This window comes from Buceros rhinoceros, unplaced genomic scaffold (assembly GCF_000710305.1).
Source record: "Buceros rhinoceros silvestris isolate BGI_N320 unplaced genomic scaffold, ASM71030v1 scaffold4493, whole genome shotgun sequence".
NCBI lineage: Eukaryota > Metazoa > Chordata > Aves > Bucerotiformes > Bucerotidae > Buceros > Buceros rhinoceros.
The window spans coordinates 19,278-34,532 of NW_010401684.1; the positions used below are offsets into that span (position 1 = coordinate 19,278).

At 53.7% G+C, this 15,255-nt stretch overlaps 1 protein-coding gene across 1 annotated transcript in view; it reads left to right on the top strand.

Annotated features, from left to right (window-relative positions):
* Nucleotides 1-14,412, top strand: part of PHACTR4 (phosphatase and actin regulator 4) — a 22,144-nt gene extending 7,732 nt beyond the window's left edge. Inside the window, exons 2-13 of the mRNA XM_010132350.1 lie at nt 442-618; nt 1,058-1,138; nt 4,538-4,702; nt 4,831-5,190; nt 8,344-8,923; nt 9,599-9,822; nt 10,202-10,352; nt 10,957-11,012; nt 11,792-11,853; nt 12,648-12,785; nt 13,264-13,340; nt 13,959-14,412. Of these exons, the coding sequence (XP_010130652.1) occupies nt 442-618; nt 1,058-1,138; nt 4,538-4,702; nt 4,831-5,190; nt 8,344-8,923; nt 9,599-9,822; nt 10,202-10,352; nt 10,957-11,012; nt 11,792-11,853; nt 12,648-12,785; nt 13,264-13,340; nt 13,959-13,974 (2,087 nt within the window). The 3' untranslated portion in view covers nt 13,975-14,412. The remainder of the gene's footprint in view (nt 1-441; nt 619-1,057; nt 1,139-4,537; nt 4,703-4,830; nt 5,191-8,343; nt 8,924-9,598; nt 9,823-10,201; nt 10,353-10,956; nt 11,013-11,791; nt 11,854-12,647; nt 12,786-13,263; nt 13,341-13,958) is intronic.
* The last annotated feature ends 843 nt before the right edge of the window (nt 14,413-15,255 follow it).

Sequence of the window (15,255 nt, forward strand, 5' to 3'; positions counted from 1 at the left end):
CATATTTATGGAGGGAGGAATGAGAGCGGCTGAGTGGGAGCACACGCGGCTGTTGTACTGGCTCTGGTGGTTTCGGTGTGCGTAGACAGCTGTGAAAGCCGGCACTGCAGTCGGGAAGGTATTTGTGTTCATGTAACTACTTGCTTCTAGCACCGGTTGCTTCCAACTGAGGATGAGAAACTGCAGCGAAGAGATTTGTGGTTTTTGGCACTGCAGATTTAACCGAACCCCTCTTTCCTTAGGAAGCCTCTTACCAGTTGCCCTTTACACTTTAATGGTGGAAACCCCACTCTCGTCTCCCCCAGCTAATGTGAAATGAAGGCATGGGGTCTGCTACCTTCCCTGCATGAGCGTGCAGCACCGGGAGCGTCTCTGGGGTGGGAGACGGCAGCTGTCACCTGCAGCACAAAGGGAGTAACTGCTTTGTTCTTTCCCGCGCAGCCGAAGAGGTGGATCACCCCCCAGCTGAGGCCGGCATGGGGGTAGATGTTCTGGAATCGGGTGACACCACCCCTCCTACAAAGAGAAAAAGCAAGTTCTCAAGTTTCGGCAAGATCTTCAAACCCTGGAAGTGGAGGAAAAAGAAAAGCAGTGACAAATTTAAGGAGACTTCGGAAGGTAACTGGGGCTGGGTGGGAGTCCCTTCCTCCGCTGGGCAAACCCGCCGTTAGCCACCAGCTAGTGAGAAGGGCTTGCTGCAAGCCCAAGTGCTGACACGTGTTAGAACCACATGGTGACTTTGGTGATGGGCTGGCACCTGTGATCTCCCCAGAAACACCTCGCGTGGAGCAGCAGTTTCAGACAAATAAATTCCTTTCTTGCAGGGAGCCTCCCCGAGCAGCTGTGGGGAGGGAGGGAGGGTTCCCTCCACCATCACCAGTCTGGTGTGAAGTGCAGGCCTGAACGTGCAGTCCCTCCTCCCTCCTCCTAATCCGTGCCAAACCAGTGAAATTTGAAGCCCTTTTATTTCCTCCAGAGGATCTCTTTAAAAAAAAGTATCTTCTTGACCTTTCAGCTGACCCTGTTTTCTGAGTGCTTCTTTTCAATTTAATATCAGTTTTAGAACGAAAGATTTCTATGCGAAAACCAAGAGAGGAGCTGGTAAAAAGAGGGGTTCTGTTGGAAGACCCTGAGCAGGGTGAGTGCGCAAATGAACTTCTCCTCCTCCTGTCTATGTTCTGTGTAGCTGATCTTCCTCCAGCAAACCCGCACCTTCACAGCCATTCTTCTTGTGGGAGACAAATCTTAAGGCTCTTTGCTAACTGGTTCCTGTCTGTTTGTCTGGCCCTTTTCAGTATGTCTGACTTTTACACCTGGCAAGGAAGGCAGCCGGTTCAGCTGAGAAGATGTTGCTAAGGCGGTGCAATGCCTGTCTTGGACATCTTCCTGTCCGCTGCCCACAGAGAGGGAACGGCTGTCCTGTCTGTCACTTCCCATCCTGTCCCTCTTGTATGTGTCCTGCTCCAGCCACCTCGTCTTGTCCCGCTGAGCAACTCTGTCACACTTGCTCAGTCCATCCCCAGCTTGTTCCGCTTGCTCCCCAGACCGCACTCTAACTGCTGCGGGAGAGGTGCTGACCTCACAGCTCCAGCCCCAGGGCCTTGGGCCTGGAAAAAGAAAACAATTGATAATTTTTGAGATGCCGGATAGGAGCATCTCCTCAGAGTTACAGATGAGATGGTTCCTGGTGTGATGCTATAGTTCGTCACACCAAAGGTTTACTGAAGCTTGCCCTGCTGTCAAAGACGTCTTACCTGTTTTTCTGTCATCCCTGATGTCTCTGAGTTGGGGCCACTCTGCTAAAATAAATCCTCAGCCAGATCAGTTCATCACCTACTCACCATCATATGGAGCAGAGAAAGCTCCAGGGAAACCTTAGTGCAGCTTGTCAGTGCTTCAAGGGGCTGTCAGAAAGCTGGGGAGGGGCTGTTCAACGGGTGCTGTGGGGACAGAACAGGGTGGTGGGTTACACTGACAGAGGGAGATTCAGACCAGAGAGAAGGAAGAGATTGTTTGTGCTGAGGGTGGTGGGACCCTGGCCCAGGCTGATCCGAGAGGTGGGAGCAGCCCCATCCCTGGCCCCATGGCAGGTCAGGTTGGCCCTTGGGGTTCTGAGCCCCCTGCTCTGGGTGCAGATGTCCCTGCTCCCTGCAGGGGGCTGAGCTGGGTGAGCTCTTCAACCCAAACCAGTCTGTGATTCTGTGACCTGGCTGTGTGTCAGGTGATGTGGGTACCAGGGAGGAGGGAGCAGAACCAGGTGGGGGGATGGCAGCCCGCCTGTCTGGGTGGTGGCGTGGTCTTCGGCTTAGAGCAATGCAGAATTGCTCCTCCAAAGACACTGCAGAGGCAGCTTTAACCTAATGCAGATTTCCTGGTTCTTCGAAGAAAGATACGAAGTGGAAAAGAGGAGCTGAAAAAGTGGATTTCAGCCCAAACCACTGAGAGCAAAACTGAGAGGAAAAGCCTTGACGGAGTTATTTGCAGCTCCACTAATGAAAGCACCTACAGCCACCTGCGGGTGTGAGTGCTGGGCTGGAGGAAGAGTTCACGGGGTACAAAAGTGTACGAGGTCACGGGATGAAACTGCGGAAGAGAGATCAAAGGCTTTTGGGTAACAAACTTCCAACTAGAGCTGACAGAGGAGCGATCTTCCAAACTGTAAGGGTGGAACAGGAGCGTGGCTACGGGGTGGAATTATTTTCTGCTCTGAGTCATCTGATCTGGCTTAAGGAGCAGAAGATGGCTGTAAGCTGGCCAAAGTGCAAACCCAAGGTATGAGGGAGCAGTCGGCATCATCGGGAGGGTCAGATCAGGAAGTGCATTCTCTTAATCCCTTTTATGAGTTCGAGACATTTGGGCAGTCATAAGACGGCGATGGTGGGTTGTTGTATTTGCTGTTTAATTTTAAAACTGGCTTTTACAAGGTCAGTTGATTTTCTCAGGCATGTTCTTAGGAGAAAAAATGCTGGAAAAGGCTTTGAGACAAGTGAGCGAGGAGGAAGGGAAGAGGTACGTGGAGGCTTTCCAAGCTGGTGCGGCCGGGAGAGGAGTTCCTGCTGCTCTCTGGGCTGGCGGTGAGCAGGTTGTGCTGGGCTCACAGTAAGGAAAGAAGATGGTGTTGGACCGGCTTGATCTTGAAGGAGGTGGCTGGAGCTGAGGTCAGGAGTGAGGTGGTGCGAGAAGGCTGGCAGGAGTGTTGGCGCACGGCAGCTCTCTGCCGAGAAGGGCGGGCAGGCTTTGGGTGGTGAGGAAAGCTAGATCATGCTGTTCCACCTCCCTCAGCCAGCCAGAGGCGATTGCTGCTATAAAAAGCTTCAGCTCATCTCTCGAGTTTCAGCCCTGGCTGGGGGGGAAACTCCCTCTGGTTGCTGTCTGTACTTCCTGCGTTTCAGGGAAGGGCCACTCAGCGAGGCAGCGTGGTCTCTGGTCTCCTCTCAGGAACCAAGGCTGCTGGTTTTTGCAGAGCTTTTGGGTTCTTGGCCTCTTTGCTTTCAGCTTCCCAATAACAGCAGGTCAGGGAGGAGGAGGTAGTGCCTTGTGGGGGACAAGGAGGGCAGTGGAATAAATCATCAAAAACCAGAGCAGCAGAGTATGCTGGGGTCTGACACCTGCGGGACCCATGATGCCAGGTAAACCACAGCTGCTTGAGAGATGGTAGATGGGAAACAGGAAGGCATCTTAAATTGGTGATGTATCTGCTCAGACTCTCCTGAGCTGGAGAGGAGACAAAACGGGCCCATCAGAGCGGGCACGAGGTCTGATATGGGGAATAATATTATCAAGAGTTTGTTCTGTCAGGGCAATTTCGAAGAGAATGGTTGAGTGTTTCCTCATGGAAGTGAGGGCATTCAGTGCTCTCAGAGCGTGGGTTTCGCAGAGGAGGTCATGCTTCTAACATTTGGGAAACTCCATCCGTAACAGTAGAAATAGTCAAGATGCGCTAGATCAGATTCCAGAGATGTATCATTACAACTGATGAAGAGAAAGGTAAAAGAAGTGAGAAAATATGCCTTGCGGTGGGATGGTTTGGGTAGAGCAGGGATTTTTGTGCCGAACCTGAGGTAGCAGCAGAAGGAAACTAGAGGTGCTTCAACTGGTTTTAAGACTTGATCCGAATCCATTATTGCATGTCCAGCAGATGACTTGGCAGCCGTTGGAATTTGTGCTGCAGCAGAGGATTTGTGAAGGCGCTGCACCGGTGGGTAGATAGAGAAGCTGCTAGAGGCTTTTCACCACAGTTGCAGCTTCCTTGGGCCAAGGCATAGCACTGGGCATGCTGGTCTTAAATGCAGTAGCGTTCTTTCTGAATAAGAGGCTGCTGAAGAAGAAGAACTCTTGATGGGATGCAGTGCTGTACTGTGATGTCAATAAGGAAATCGAGGCCTCTCAGGTCCAGCTCGCTGGTGTGGCCGCGTGCTCCTCTGTGGCTCCTCAGAAGCCAGGGAGCAGTTGGTGTGGTCAGCTCAGCTGTATCTCCTCTGCCTCCTGCTTTCTGAGTGTTTTGTGTTCACTTCTCTCCCCTCCTGTCCCCTTGCAGATGGTGAAGAACCGGACAAGCTGAACCCGCCTGCACTGAAGAATGGCCACACAGTCCCGATCGGTGGCCCTGGGGTTTGTAACCTGGCCAGCCAGGAGGAAGAGGCCACGAAGTCAGCCAGTCTTAGGAAGCCTGTTCCAGCTGAGGAACCAAAGAAAAGGCAGGGTAAGAAACCAGATGTGTGCAAAATCAGTTGCTTCAGTTTTTCTCAGGACCAGTTTTGAGTTCTCATCTGGTTATTCCCATCCTGCTCTGGGCCCTCCAGTCTCAAACCAAGCTGTGTCACTTTGCAGGCTCATCCAGCAGCCACTCTGGGCCTGAACTGGAACCACCTCAGGAGCCGTCTGTTCCCAGACAGCCTCTGCTTCCTCCAAAAAGACCTCCCTCCACTTCCCAGGAGGCAACCGAAACGCAGGCGAAGGAGCAAACACCTGCCAGCACCACTGCAAAAACTGTCCCCTCCACTACAGCCCCCACTGCGGCAAAGACAGTCAATTCCACGGTTGCCCCTTCCCCAGCCCCCAGGACTCTGCCCCCTGCTCTTGCCAGTGCCAACACTACTGCTCCCACCAGCACAACCAGCACAGCTCCTGCCAAACAGCCTCCCGTCCCTCCTCCCAAACCCCTCAACAGAAATAGCAACTCCCTAATAGGTAAGTGCCTCTGTAAGCTTTTTTTTTTTTTTCACCTGTCGATGTTCCGGAGCCTTTGGTCAGAGTCTCTTCCCTTCATCAGGGAAGATTTTTAGCATGATGTATCCTAAGTGTCTGACTCTCTCTCCTGACCACAGTCCAAGCTGGACTCAGGTGATGTGCCAGTGTTTGACCAGGGCAAACGTGTCCTGAGAACAGTGTAATTACTGGAGTCCTCTGTCACAAGCCGTCCCGTCTGTCAGACACCGTGTTTCCAGCGGGAGGGAATCCCTGCCTGCTTCTGGCAGGAGTTGGGGTGGTGCGGGGAGAGGGGACTGCGTGTCTCTGACCACCATGACACTGACTTTGCATGTTGATGCTTCACTGAGGGCTGGGATTCTGCTGTGGGCAGCCAAGATTGGAGAATGGTGTCTGATATTTTTGCTTTGTGAGTCTCTGGTCAGTGAGACTTGATGCTTTCAGCTGGTCTTTGAAAAAGAAAAAAAAACCAACCCCCCCCCCAAAATGCACGTCACATTAATCCATGTCTGTTATGGCTGTCACTGCTGGGCCATGTGGTTTCCACTTAGTGCAGGAGGATAATTCAGACTTCCCTGGTTATACTCCGGCACCTTTTCTAAGGTCTGTGGCCAAAGTGTTGCCATATTAGTCTTGTCCTTACAGCTTGTCCCAGGGATGAGTCAGCTCGACTGTAATTTGAGCTGAATCTTCCCACTTCGTTAAATGTCTTTATCTCGGTAACTTTTCAAAGCAGAAGATCTGGGGAGAGCTTCTTAAAGCTGAGTGAGTCCCCGCTCTCCTTAGGGATTTCAGGGGTCTCAAAGCTGCACCATTGCTGGAGTAAACAGGACCGCCCCCATCCTGCCAAGGGCCTGTTGCTATTTCACAGCCACCGGCTCGTCTTTGGGGGGGGATTGGCAGCGGTGGCGCAGCTTGGAGGGAGGCTCCTGGGGCGATTGATCAGACCAGGCTGCGCTGTCTGCAGAGCACTCGGAGGCATTACCCAAGCGTGGTTTGGAAGGCAGTGGTGGAAGCTTCAACCCTGCGCCAGGAGCCTGGGCCACTGCTTTCAGTGCAAACTGTGTCTCGGCTCTGCTCGGGACTTCTTGCTCCAGCAGGTTCTGCAAGTGACCTCGCTGCGGTATGAACCACTGCTGTGTGCCAGCCTGGTGTGATTAGCCTGAGCACTCGATGAAATACTTTCTTGTTTTCTTTAAGCTGCTTGCACACATCACAGATGGTATTTGAAATGCCCCAGCGCTAATTGCAGGAGGTGCTTGTGGAATAAAAAATGTGTGGCTGGAGACAGCAGCGTATCACACAGATGTTCAGCCTCTCCCCAGCAGCGTGGCGCTGGGCTTGGGGCACCTGCGGCTGCAGGCATGGGGAGGGAGGAGAGAAGAGCAGCTAGCCCTGGTTCTGTCTCCTGCGTGAGGATGCAGATGCAGAGCGAGGCTTTTCGGCTCTGGGCAGGGCCGATGGAGCTGGAACCGTGGCACGTGTGCCGTCATCGCCGTGCCAGTCTTGTGTTGCTGCGGATAACCGTCAGCCGTGGCGCTGGCTCTGGGAGCTCTCCACAGGTCTTTGCTGCCTGCTTGGACTCGGGGGTTTTGCAGCTGTTCTGACTGAAGGCAGGGAGGGTTGTTAACGTGCACATCGCCCTGCTGTTCCCTCGCAACGGCGTTCCCTTCCGTTCTGAGCAGTTCTGGTGGGTCCGATGCAGCAGCTGGAAAGAAGGCTCAGGAAACACTCGGCTCTTAGGGAGTGGGACTTTAACCAGCAGCAGCTTGACAAAGCAGGACAAGTGGTGCTGTCCTGCTGGCCGGGAGCTTGGCGCAGCCCTGGTGCTCAGTGCTGCTGGCAGGTTCAGGAGCCACAGTCACTGTAGGCTGTTCCAGAGCACCAGATCCGGTGGCATGGCACGTCACAAGGCTGTACCAGTTGGTGCACTGGGTTTACGGCACTGAAGGGAGACGGGCTGGCTTGGGAGGATGTTCTGGGCAGTGCCCAGCCCTTCTCTGTCTCTTCCTTCTGCCAGCTACTGGTGCCTTTCAAAATCTGTTACCACCCAAAGGTGACCAGAGCCTGGTCCTGCCAGGCTTGGAGCACGGCTGAGAAGATACTGGAATCCATCTGGGCTGCAGTTGATGGGAGCTGAGGGCACTCGGTGTTTGGCACGATCTAGCCCTTAATCTACAAGGGGAAGGTCTGAAAATGCTAAACATTCCAAAAATGCACCCACCTCTCTCCAGTTCTGCAGCCTTATCTGGGTGAAGCACTCCCAGCTTCCAGCACCCTCTTGTGGTGTCTGGCACTGCAGGTTCCTCCCAGCTCCGTACCGGGACCAGCACTGTGTGGAACAGGCAGCAAACCTGGTCCTCTTCGAGCAGGTTTGAAGGGGCAAACCCTTTCCAAGACCAAGAAGCCGTCGATATGTGACTGTAAAAGGCTGCAAACTCCTGAAGCAAGAGCAGGCTTCAGTGGTGCAACTTCTCCTGGGACTTCCGTGATATGACATGATCTCCATTCCCTCTCCCAGCAGATAAACTCTGTGTAGAAAGGTTCCTAGGTTAGTTATTTTGTACTTGCAGAGAGGTTTACATGGGGCTTAAGGAGCAGAGTGCAGAGAGAGGAGAGCAGAACCTCATCCTGAACAGGGCAGGAAGCAAGATGCTGCTGGGCCACGCAGCTCTGCTGACTTCTGCCTTCGAGTGAGGCTGCCCAGAAAGTGTTTTCATGTGCAGGGTGGCTGGAGCCTGGGGTGTCCTGGATGTCTCGGATTCCTTTGCAAACCGAGGCTGTAAACACAGCCGTGTAGTGCCCTACATACCTGTGCTCCTTGGCTGCACAGCGCAGCTCTGGGCGAGCTCCATCTGCTGTCACCGAGGGCTGCTGCTGCTTCTCTCCGGAGCAGCAGGACGCGCAGACCTCTCTCAGCCTGCCTGTTACTGGCTGCTCTCCCAAGCCTTACCTTTGCTGCAGGAGGGACAAACTAGAGCCTTTTGCAGCCCGGTTATTTCTGGCCTCGTGTTCTAGCAGAAAAGCAGCAGCGACTGCTCGGCCCAGGGCTTTGCCGTGCATATTCCACCCTGGTGAAGGATACCTGGGAAATGCCTTGTTAAATAGAGTGGCTTTTGTGGTTTTTATTTTCAGCTGAACTTTCTCAAGCGATGAACAGTGGTACAGGCTTGTCCAAGCCTTCCCCTCCTCTCCCACCGAAGAGAGGCCTCCTGCCCAACTACACGCCAGAGGCAGCTGTCCCTTCCAAGCCCCCGAGCGACAGGACAGTAACATCCAACCGCCCCACACTGATGCCGACACACATGGCCTCTGCTTACCCGCTGCCCCCGCCTTCGCCGCCACTGCCCACACACATCCCCCCCGAGCCTCCGCGCATGCCTTTGCCTGCCTCCACCCCTGCCTTGGACCCTCCGCGCTCCCTGGAGCTCCCCAAAGAGACTCCTCCTCCTCCTGAAGACTTCAGGTCCTTGGAAGTGTCAAAGAGGATGGCGGAGCAAGGGTTTGGAGAGCCTCACGTGCTGCCTCGCCTGCCCCAAATCCCGCTGCACATCCGTATCCAGCAAGCTCTGGCCAGCCCTCTGCCTGTCACCCCGCCTGCCGACGGGTCTCACAGGGCTCACTCGCTGCTCTTTGAGAACGATGGCTTTGGAGAAGACAATGGCAGCCTGGGCAGGACGAGGTCCCTACCTGTCACCATCGAGATGCTGAAAGTGTGAGTACCTCCTGTCCACGTGTGCGGCGCTGTGGGTCACCTGGGCTTTGATGCGTGGGTGTCGTCCTCCCTGCTGTGCAAGGCCATGACGTGAGGGGGCTGTGGGAAGGGCTGGTTTCTTCACTGGTTTTTGCAACAGCTTAGAAACCATTTTGCCTGTTGGCTGAATCTGCTTCAGCCCGAGGGGACCAGGAGGTACTCATGGTACATCTTCCCGTGACATTAATCCTGGCTCTGGGATTTTGTTGCTCACAAAGGGAAGTGGGTTACAGTCTCCAAACACAGGTCCATGCCAGGAATCCAGGCCTGACTTTAACTGCGCCGAGACAAAACCGGGTCCTGGGTTTCATCCACTTGTGGCCTTCCTTAGCCTTTCATTTTGCAAAACAGAAATGGAAGAGGACCGGCTTGTGTCAGAACAGGGTTGACCCTGCACATGCCAAAGAGGAGGGGTGAACAAGCTGTTTGGTTCTGCAGAGAACCTGCCTCTGGCGTTTCCTCTGCCAGAGCTCCCTGTGCTGTGGAGAAAGGGGTCGGTGCAGGATTGTGGGGCTGCTCTTGCATTCCTGGGCTCCCCACAGACCTGCCTATGGGCAGAGGAGAGCTGAAGGTGTTGGTCTCGGGGGTGTTCCCCTGTGGTGGGTGTTAAGAGATGTAATAGTGTGTTCTCGTTAGTCCAGACGATGAGGAAGAGGAAGATGATGACCAAGAAGCGGAGCAGAATTTGGGCCCTCGTGTGTATATTGGAGATGTGCCCTCTGTCACAGTCATCCCCAAACTGGTGCCCCAGGTCCTGCCGGAGGAGCAGGAAGGAGATGAAGGGATGAGCGACTCAGACTCAGAGGGGCCCATCCTCTACAAAGATGACGAGGATGAGGAAGAAGATGAAAGCCATAACAGTAAGGCTTTGACATTGCAGCTGGCTGCTTTTTTTTTCTCTGCTGAACTCGTGCCTGGCTGCATTGAGCTCTGGATCAAAGAGCTGTTCACGCAGCGCTTCAAAGCAGCTGGTTCTTGGTTTCGTGATGTGCCACATGTCCTTTCCCTTGCTTTTCCAAAGCTCTACAGCCAAACCTGTGCTCCTCTGCTGAGGGCCCCCACCTCCAGCTGCAGATGGCCCCTTCAGGTGGGGGTAGCACTAGGTGACCCCTGTGGGCTGTTGCTGGCATGACTTGCTCAGGAGCTGCAGCAAAGCCCAGGCGAGAGCACAGCTGGCAGGGGCACGTGGCTCACGTCGCCGCAGGCTTCAGCCGCATCCTGCTGCTCTTCCTCCCACAGGCACGCTGGCTAACAAAGTGAAGAGGAAAGACACGCTAGCTATAAAGCTGGGGAATGCGACCACGCCGCAGGAGGAGAAGAGTGTCTTCCCTCGCAAGAGCAAGGAGGAGTGGAACGAAATTCGGCACCAGATTGGGACGACGCTGATCAGGTACGAAGAGCGGAGGAGGGTTCAAGGCATTGGCACAGTGTGAGGGGTTGGGGGCGGACAAAGCCGCTGCCTGTGCTGGAATCTGGTGAGTGGTTGGGCGCTGCTGCTGGATCAGGGCTGGGAGGCCAAGGGTGCCATTTCCTCCTCGGTTATAGAAGTTGGAAGTTCCTCCTGGAGTGGAGCGATATCCCCTGACCGGCCCCAGTTTCAAGGGGCTAAATGGGCTGGGAGGGGAAAATCTCAAGGACTGCAGAAGCGTTTACTGCTGCGAATTAGGGATGAGTATAAAGATGTGGATAGAATTACAGAATTGTTTAGGCTGGAAAAGGCCTTTAAGCTCTTCAAGTCCAGCCTGAATGGGTGCAGGCTGGGTGCTGATGCATGAGGTGGAGGACTAAGCTGGCTCTGCTGTCTGTTTGAGCATCCTCTGAGCTGTCGAGGAGCTGCAGCCTGTGGCTGTCTGAGTGGAGGAGAGCACAGACCAGGGCGACGAGGGCTGTCAAGGCGGCTTTCCAGTGCACCCAGACCAAGCGGGTGCATCCTTCATCCCCCGCTGATGAACGGCCAGATAAAACATTAACACTCTTGTGGTGCTTTTCTTTAGGCGACTGAGTCAGAGACCGACAGCAGAAGAACTGGAGCAGAGGAACATTCTTCAACGTGAGTAACCCTTAGTGGTCCTCGGTAATAAGTTTGCCTTTAATGTCTTAGTACACCTGGAATCTGTCTGAAATGCAGCGATGGGGGGACCGTGCTTTGGGTCCATCGTTGTAGTAAAGCAGTTCCAATGATTTTCACAGTGCAAAACTGGTTCTGGATAAATCAGACCTTAGTGGTGGTACCACACAGCGCACTTCAAAGCATCCCGTTACAGAAAGGCTCCCTGATGCCTCAGGGAAGAGAACATGAGCGGGTTAAGACTCTGATGTTACCCAGCAAGGACAGTTAAAGGTGGTTTTGTTTGGGCTGAGCTTTTCTTTGTGGTCCAGACATTACAGCGCTGTGTTACATGATCCAAAAAGCAGCAGCTCATTGCTCAGGCAGTGGCATTTCTCTTGGCCATACCTCGCTCTGCAGAAGTTTTAAATAAACACCTCGAGGAAAGGGAAATGTCAGCTCGGGAAGTTTCCATTTAAAATATTTATCCGTGCTGTTGTTCTCTTTAACTGTTAGTAGAACAGCTTGAGGGGGCACAGTCTGCGGAGCGGCTTGGGTGTATTTTAGGGACATGGGCATTAATCTTTAACGTACCCAGGGTTGGAGGGAATGATTCATCTGCCACTGCCAGTCAGGGGGTGCTGGGCGAGCCGAGGGTACGCGTTGGGCTTTGGTGGATTATCTGATACAGCTCAATACTCGCCTTTGTTCACCTCCAGAAAGCGCTTTTCAAAGCCTGTGATGCTTACAGGAAAAATGTACCTTTTTCTCTCCCTCGGCAGCAAAAAATGAAGCTGACCGTCAAGCTGAGAAGCGAGAGATCAAGCGCCGGCTCACCAGAAAGGTACTGCTGGCTGCCGTGCTGTGAGGGCCATCTGGCAGAGCTGGCAGGGACGGCGATGGCTGCGAGCACCCCAGGGGTACCTTGCCCTCGCTGCGGGTGAAGTCACGGGGCTATTGCGTAAGCGTCCCCGGTGCCCCCTGACCGCAGTGACTTTGGAAGGGGGGCTGTCACCGGCAGTGAGTCCTGGGCGCTGCAGCCACGTTCGTCAGTGATAGATCAGAGCTGGCATCACGAGTAATGGGCTCGATGAGAACTGAATTGGGCAGCTGGCACTCGAGGTTTGCTGCTGCTGGCCTGGCTGTTCTAACACGATCCTTCAGCGGGCACGACTGTCGCACCAGGCTGCCCAAACTCCACATCTAAAGCAGCAGCAGCATGGCAGAAGCTGAGCAGAGCAGCGGCTGCTTCTGGCTTTGACGTCCAGGATACCCGTGGTCATTCCTCACGGTGGAAGAAGCTTCCCCAGGGCCCGTGGGTGTGAAATGCGGGTGTTGCCAAAGCAGGGAAGAGGCTGGCTTGGTTTAGGGGTGTCACGCAGGGCTCAGCGTTGTCGTGGCTGTTCCCCAACCCCTTGGTGTCTTCCTTGGCCTCAGCAGTGTGGCTGAGGCTGTGCCCTGCCTGGCCTCGTGATCCAGGGTCTGCCTGATCCCTCGCAGGGTGCCAGCAGGACCCAGTGGGATCTGTGGCTCAGGCCCAGTGAGGGAATGGGTTTTAGTTTTGCTCTGGGTGCTTAGTCCTGAACTGCCTTGTGGACAAGGCACAGACTAACTACCTCTGTCCTTGCTGGTGTCCAGCTTAGCCAAAGGCCCACGGTGGCAGAGCTGCAGGCCAGGAAGATCCTGAGGTTTAACGAGTATGTGGAAGTTACAGACGCTCAAGACTACGACCGGCGAGCGGATAAGCCATGGACAAAGCTAACGCCAGCTGACAAGGTAATGGGGAGTGTGGGGAGAGGAGCCAGAATCAGGATGTTCCTGTGCAAAGGAGCGTGAGCCAAGGAGATTTGCTCTCTTCCTTTTGCCTCACCTCTGCATCTTTTCCCTCTGCCACCCCACTGAGCCCCACCAGTGCCCCTACACCCACCTGCGCTATCCCCAGCCCTGCCCCTTCCATGGTGACGTGAAGGCCAAGCAGGCACGATCTGCAGACCATCATGGCCTCAGGCTCATCTCCTGAGTGATACAAGGTGCAGGGTGCTGGTCAGAGGAGTGCTGTTCCTCACAGACGGCAGAGAAGCCGTCACCATCTTCCCTGTGCACTTGTGCCCAGCCCTTGGTGTGGGGCAGGTTAAACTCAGCCTGCTGTGAAAGTTTGGTGCAGCACCTTCTTGTCGTGTCTGAGCTCACTCGAGATGGGAGTGGGGGTGATGGCTGAGCAGGGGATGAGGAAGTTCTCTCCCTCTCTGTGCAGGCGGCCATCCGGAAGGAGCTGAATGAGTTCAAGAGCTGTGAAATGGAAGTCCACGAGGACAGCAAGCAGTTCACGAGGTGAGCGAGAATGCGTTACTCAAGAGTTTCAGTCTTGTTGGGAGAGCTGTGCTGAGAGGCAGAACGGTAAAACTTAGAAAAATTACCCATGTGGCAGTTGGAGATGGAATGTCCCTCTGCCTGGGTGGTGGTGGGTGACTGGGGGAGCAGCAGGCAGCAGAGGGCTGTTCTTCCTTAAACTGGGGCTTCGATCCTGCAAACTCCAAGTGACCAGTGGCTGGTTTGCGGTTGTGACTGGTCTGAAACCAGTGCGAGCTCGCAGCAGGAGTGTGCGTTTCTGGGACTAGGGACAGGTACAAGGTGCAAAACACCTTGGGGTTAGCACGGAAGTTATCTCCAGGATAACCTGTGGATCATGGCCCAGGTGATCCTTTCCTCCCCCCAACAGCTGCTCTGTTACTGAGTGTTTCAGAGGATAATTTAGATTGGAAAATCATTTAAGACCTTTGTTTCCAGGAGCTTTCTAAGGCAGAGGTGAAATAGTTTGGTGTTAATCCCTTCACTGAGGCTGAGAGTTTAGAGATAACTTGGTTTACTCTTTCTGGCCATCGGTAGGGCCTCAGTAACCATTAACCTGAGTTCCAAGGATGACACTCAGATTTTTCACTTGGCTTTTAGGTACCACCGACCATAATCTTCCAAGAAGGGAGGGAGCAAGAGACCTGAGAGGACTGAAGTGCTCTGCGTCCCTCTCCTAGGCAATACAGCAAGGGTGGAACCTCGGCTCTTCCAAGATTTGCCTTCAAAACATATCCAGAAAAGGGCTTTCGGCCAGGGAAGGGGCATCCTGTCTGAATGTAGCATTTCACTGGAACAAACACGTCTCGAGTGCCACCAGGCTGGAATGAACACTATACCTCGCACTGCCCAGCAATACGCCTCTGCTCCGGGGCCAGCGTCCCTGCCAGGAGACCGGGGACGAGCCGCTCGTCCCCCCGCTCCCGTTCTCAGCCCGGACAGGCCCCGCTCTCAGCTGTACCTACTCCTTTGTGGGGATGCAACTCCTTCGTTTCCTCCTTCCCAAGAGGAGGGGGGAAGAAAACGGCAGCTCTCGTGTTGGAAAGCTGAGGAACAGCAAGGGGGCGCGCTAGGAAGCATGTGTGTACATTAGCTGTGTACAGAGAACCCTGCGCCGTGCTGACCTGGCAGACAACTGACACGCGACTCATCATTTTATTTTGGTTGTGCTCGGTGTCTCTGTCATGTCCTTAATGTCCTCAATCACTACTGACCAACGGTTTGTTGTCCTGGAAGGGAATTGTATAGTTATTAACATATGCTGCATCTTTTTGTAAAAAGAAAGAAAGAAAAAAACAAAAAAAAAAGGAAAAACAAAACCTACAACTGAAATGTGTAAGGCATTCCCCTCTCTGACATTTGCTGTGATGTTAGCGGATCCTGTCGGGAGGTATCTAGGCCTCTCTAACAAACTACAGAACCAGGAAATGACTGTTGCCTTTTAAAAACTTTTTAATTTGGGGAAGCTGTAAGAGTAGTGAATTCTTTTTATTGTGGCTTCCTCTCAGATGTTTTTTACTCTCCCAAATCGGGGTGAAACTTGCCTTTTCTCTTTTTTTTTTTTTTCAGCTAAACCTACTGGAAACTTGATAATTTCACTGTGTGGGTGGAAGGGAGGGGAAGAACAGGTTTAAAAAGTGACCTTAAGAGAATATTCTTTCTCTTCTGAGAACGAACTCATATTGGTTCTTCCTAAATATGGGGTTTGTATTTAAAAAAAAAAAAAAATCTGGCACTGGCCACTGCTGTATCATGCACCAACCCCACCCCGTGCGTGAGATGCCACTGGAGGTGAGGCAGGACGAGGAGGGTGTGGGGAGGGAGCGAAGGACTTGCCTTGTTCGCAGAGCTGTCCCCTCCGTGCCGTGCCAAGGCCTGGCCCCCGGGCTGCCATGGC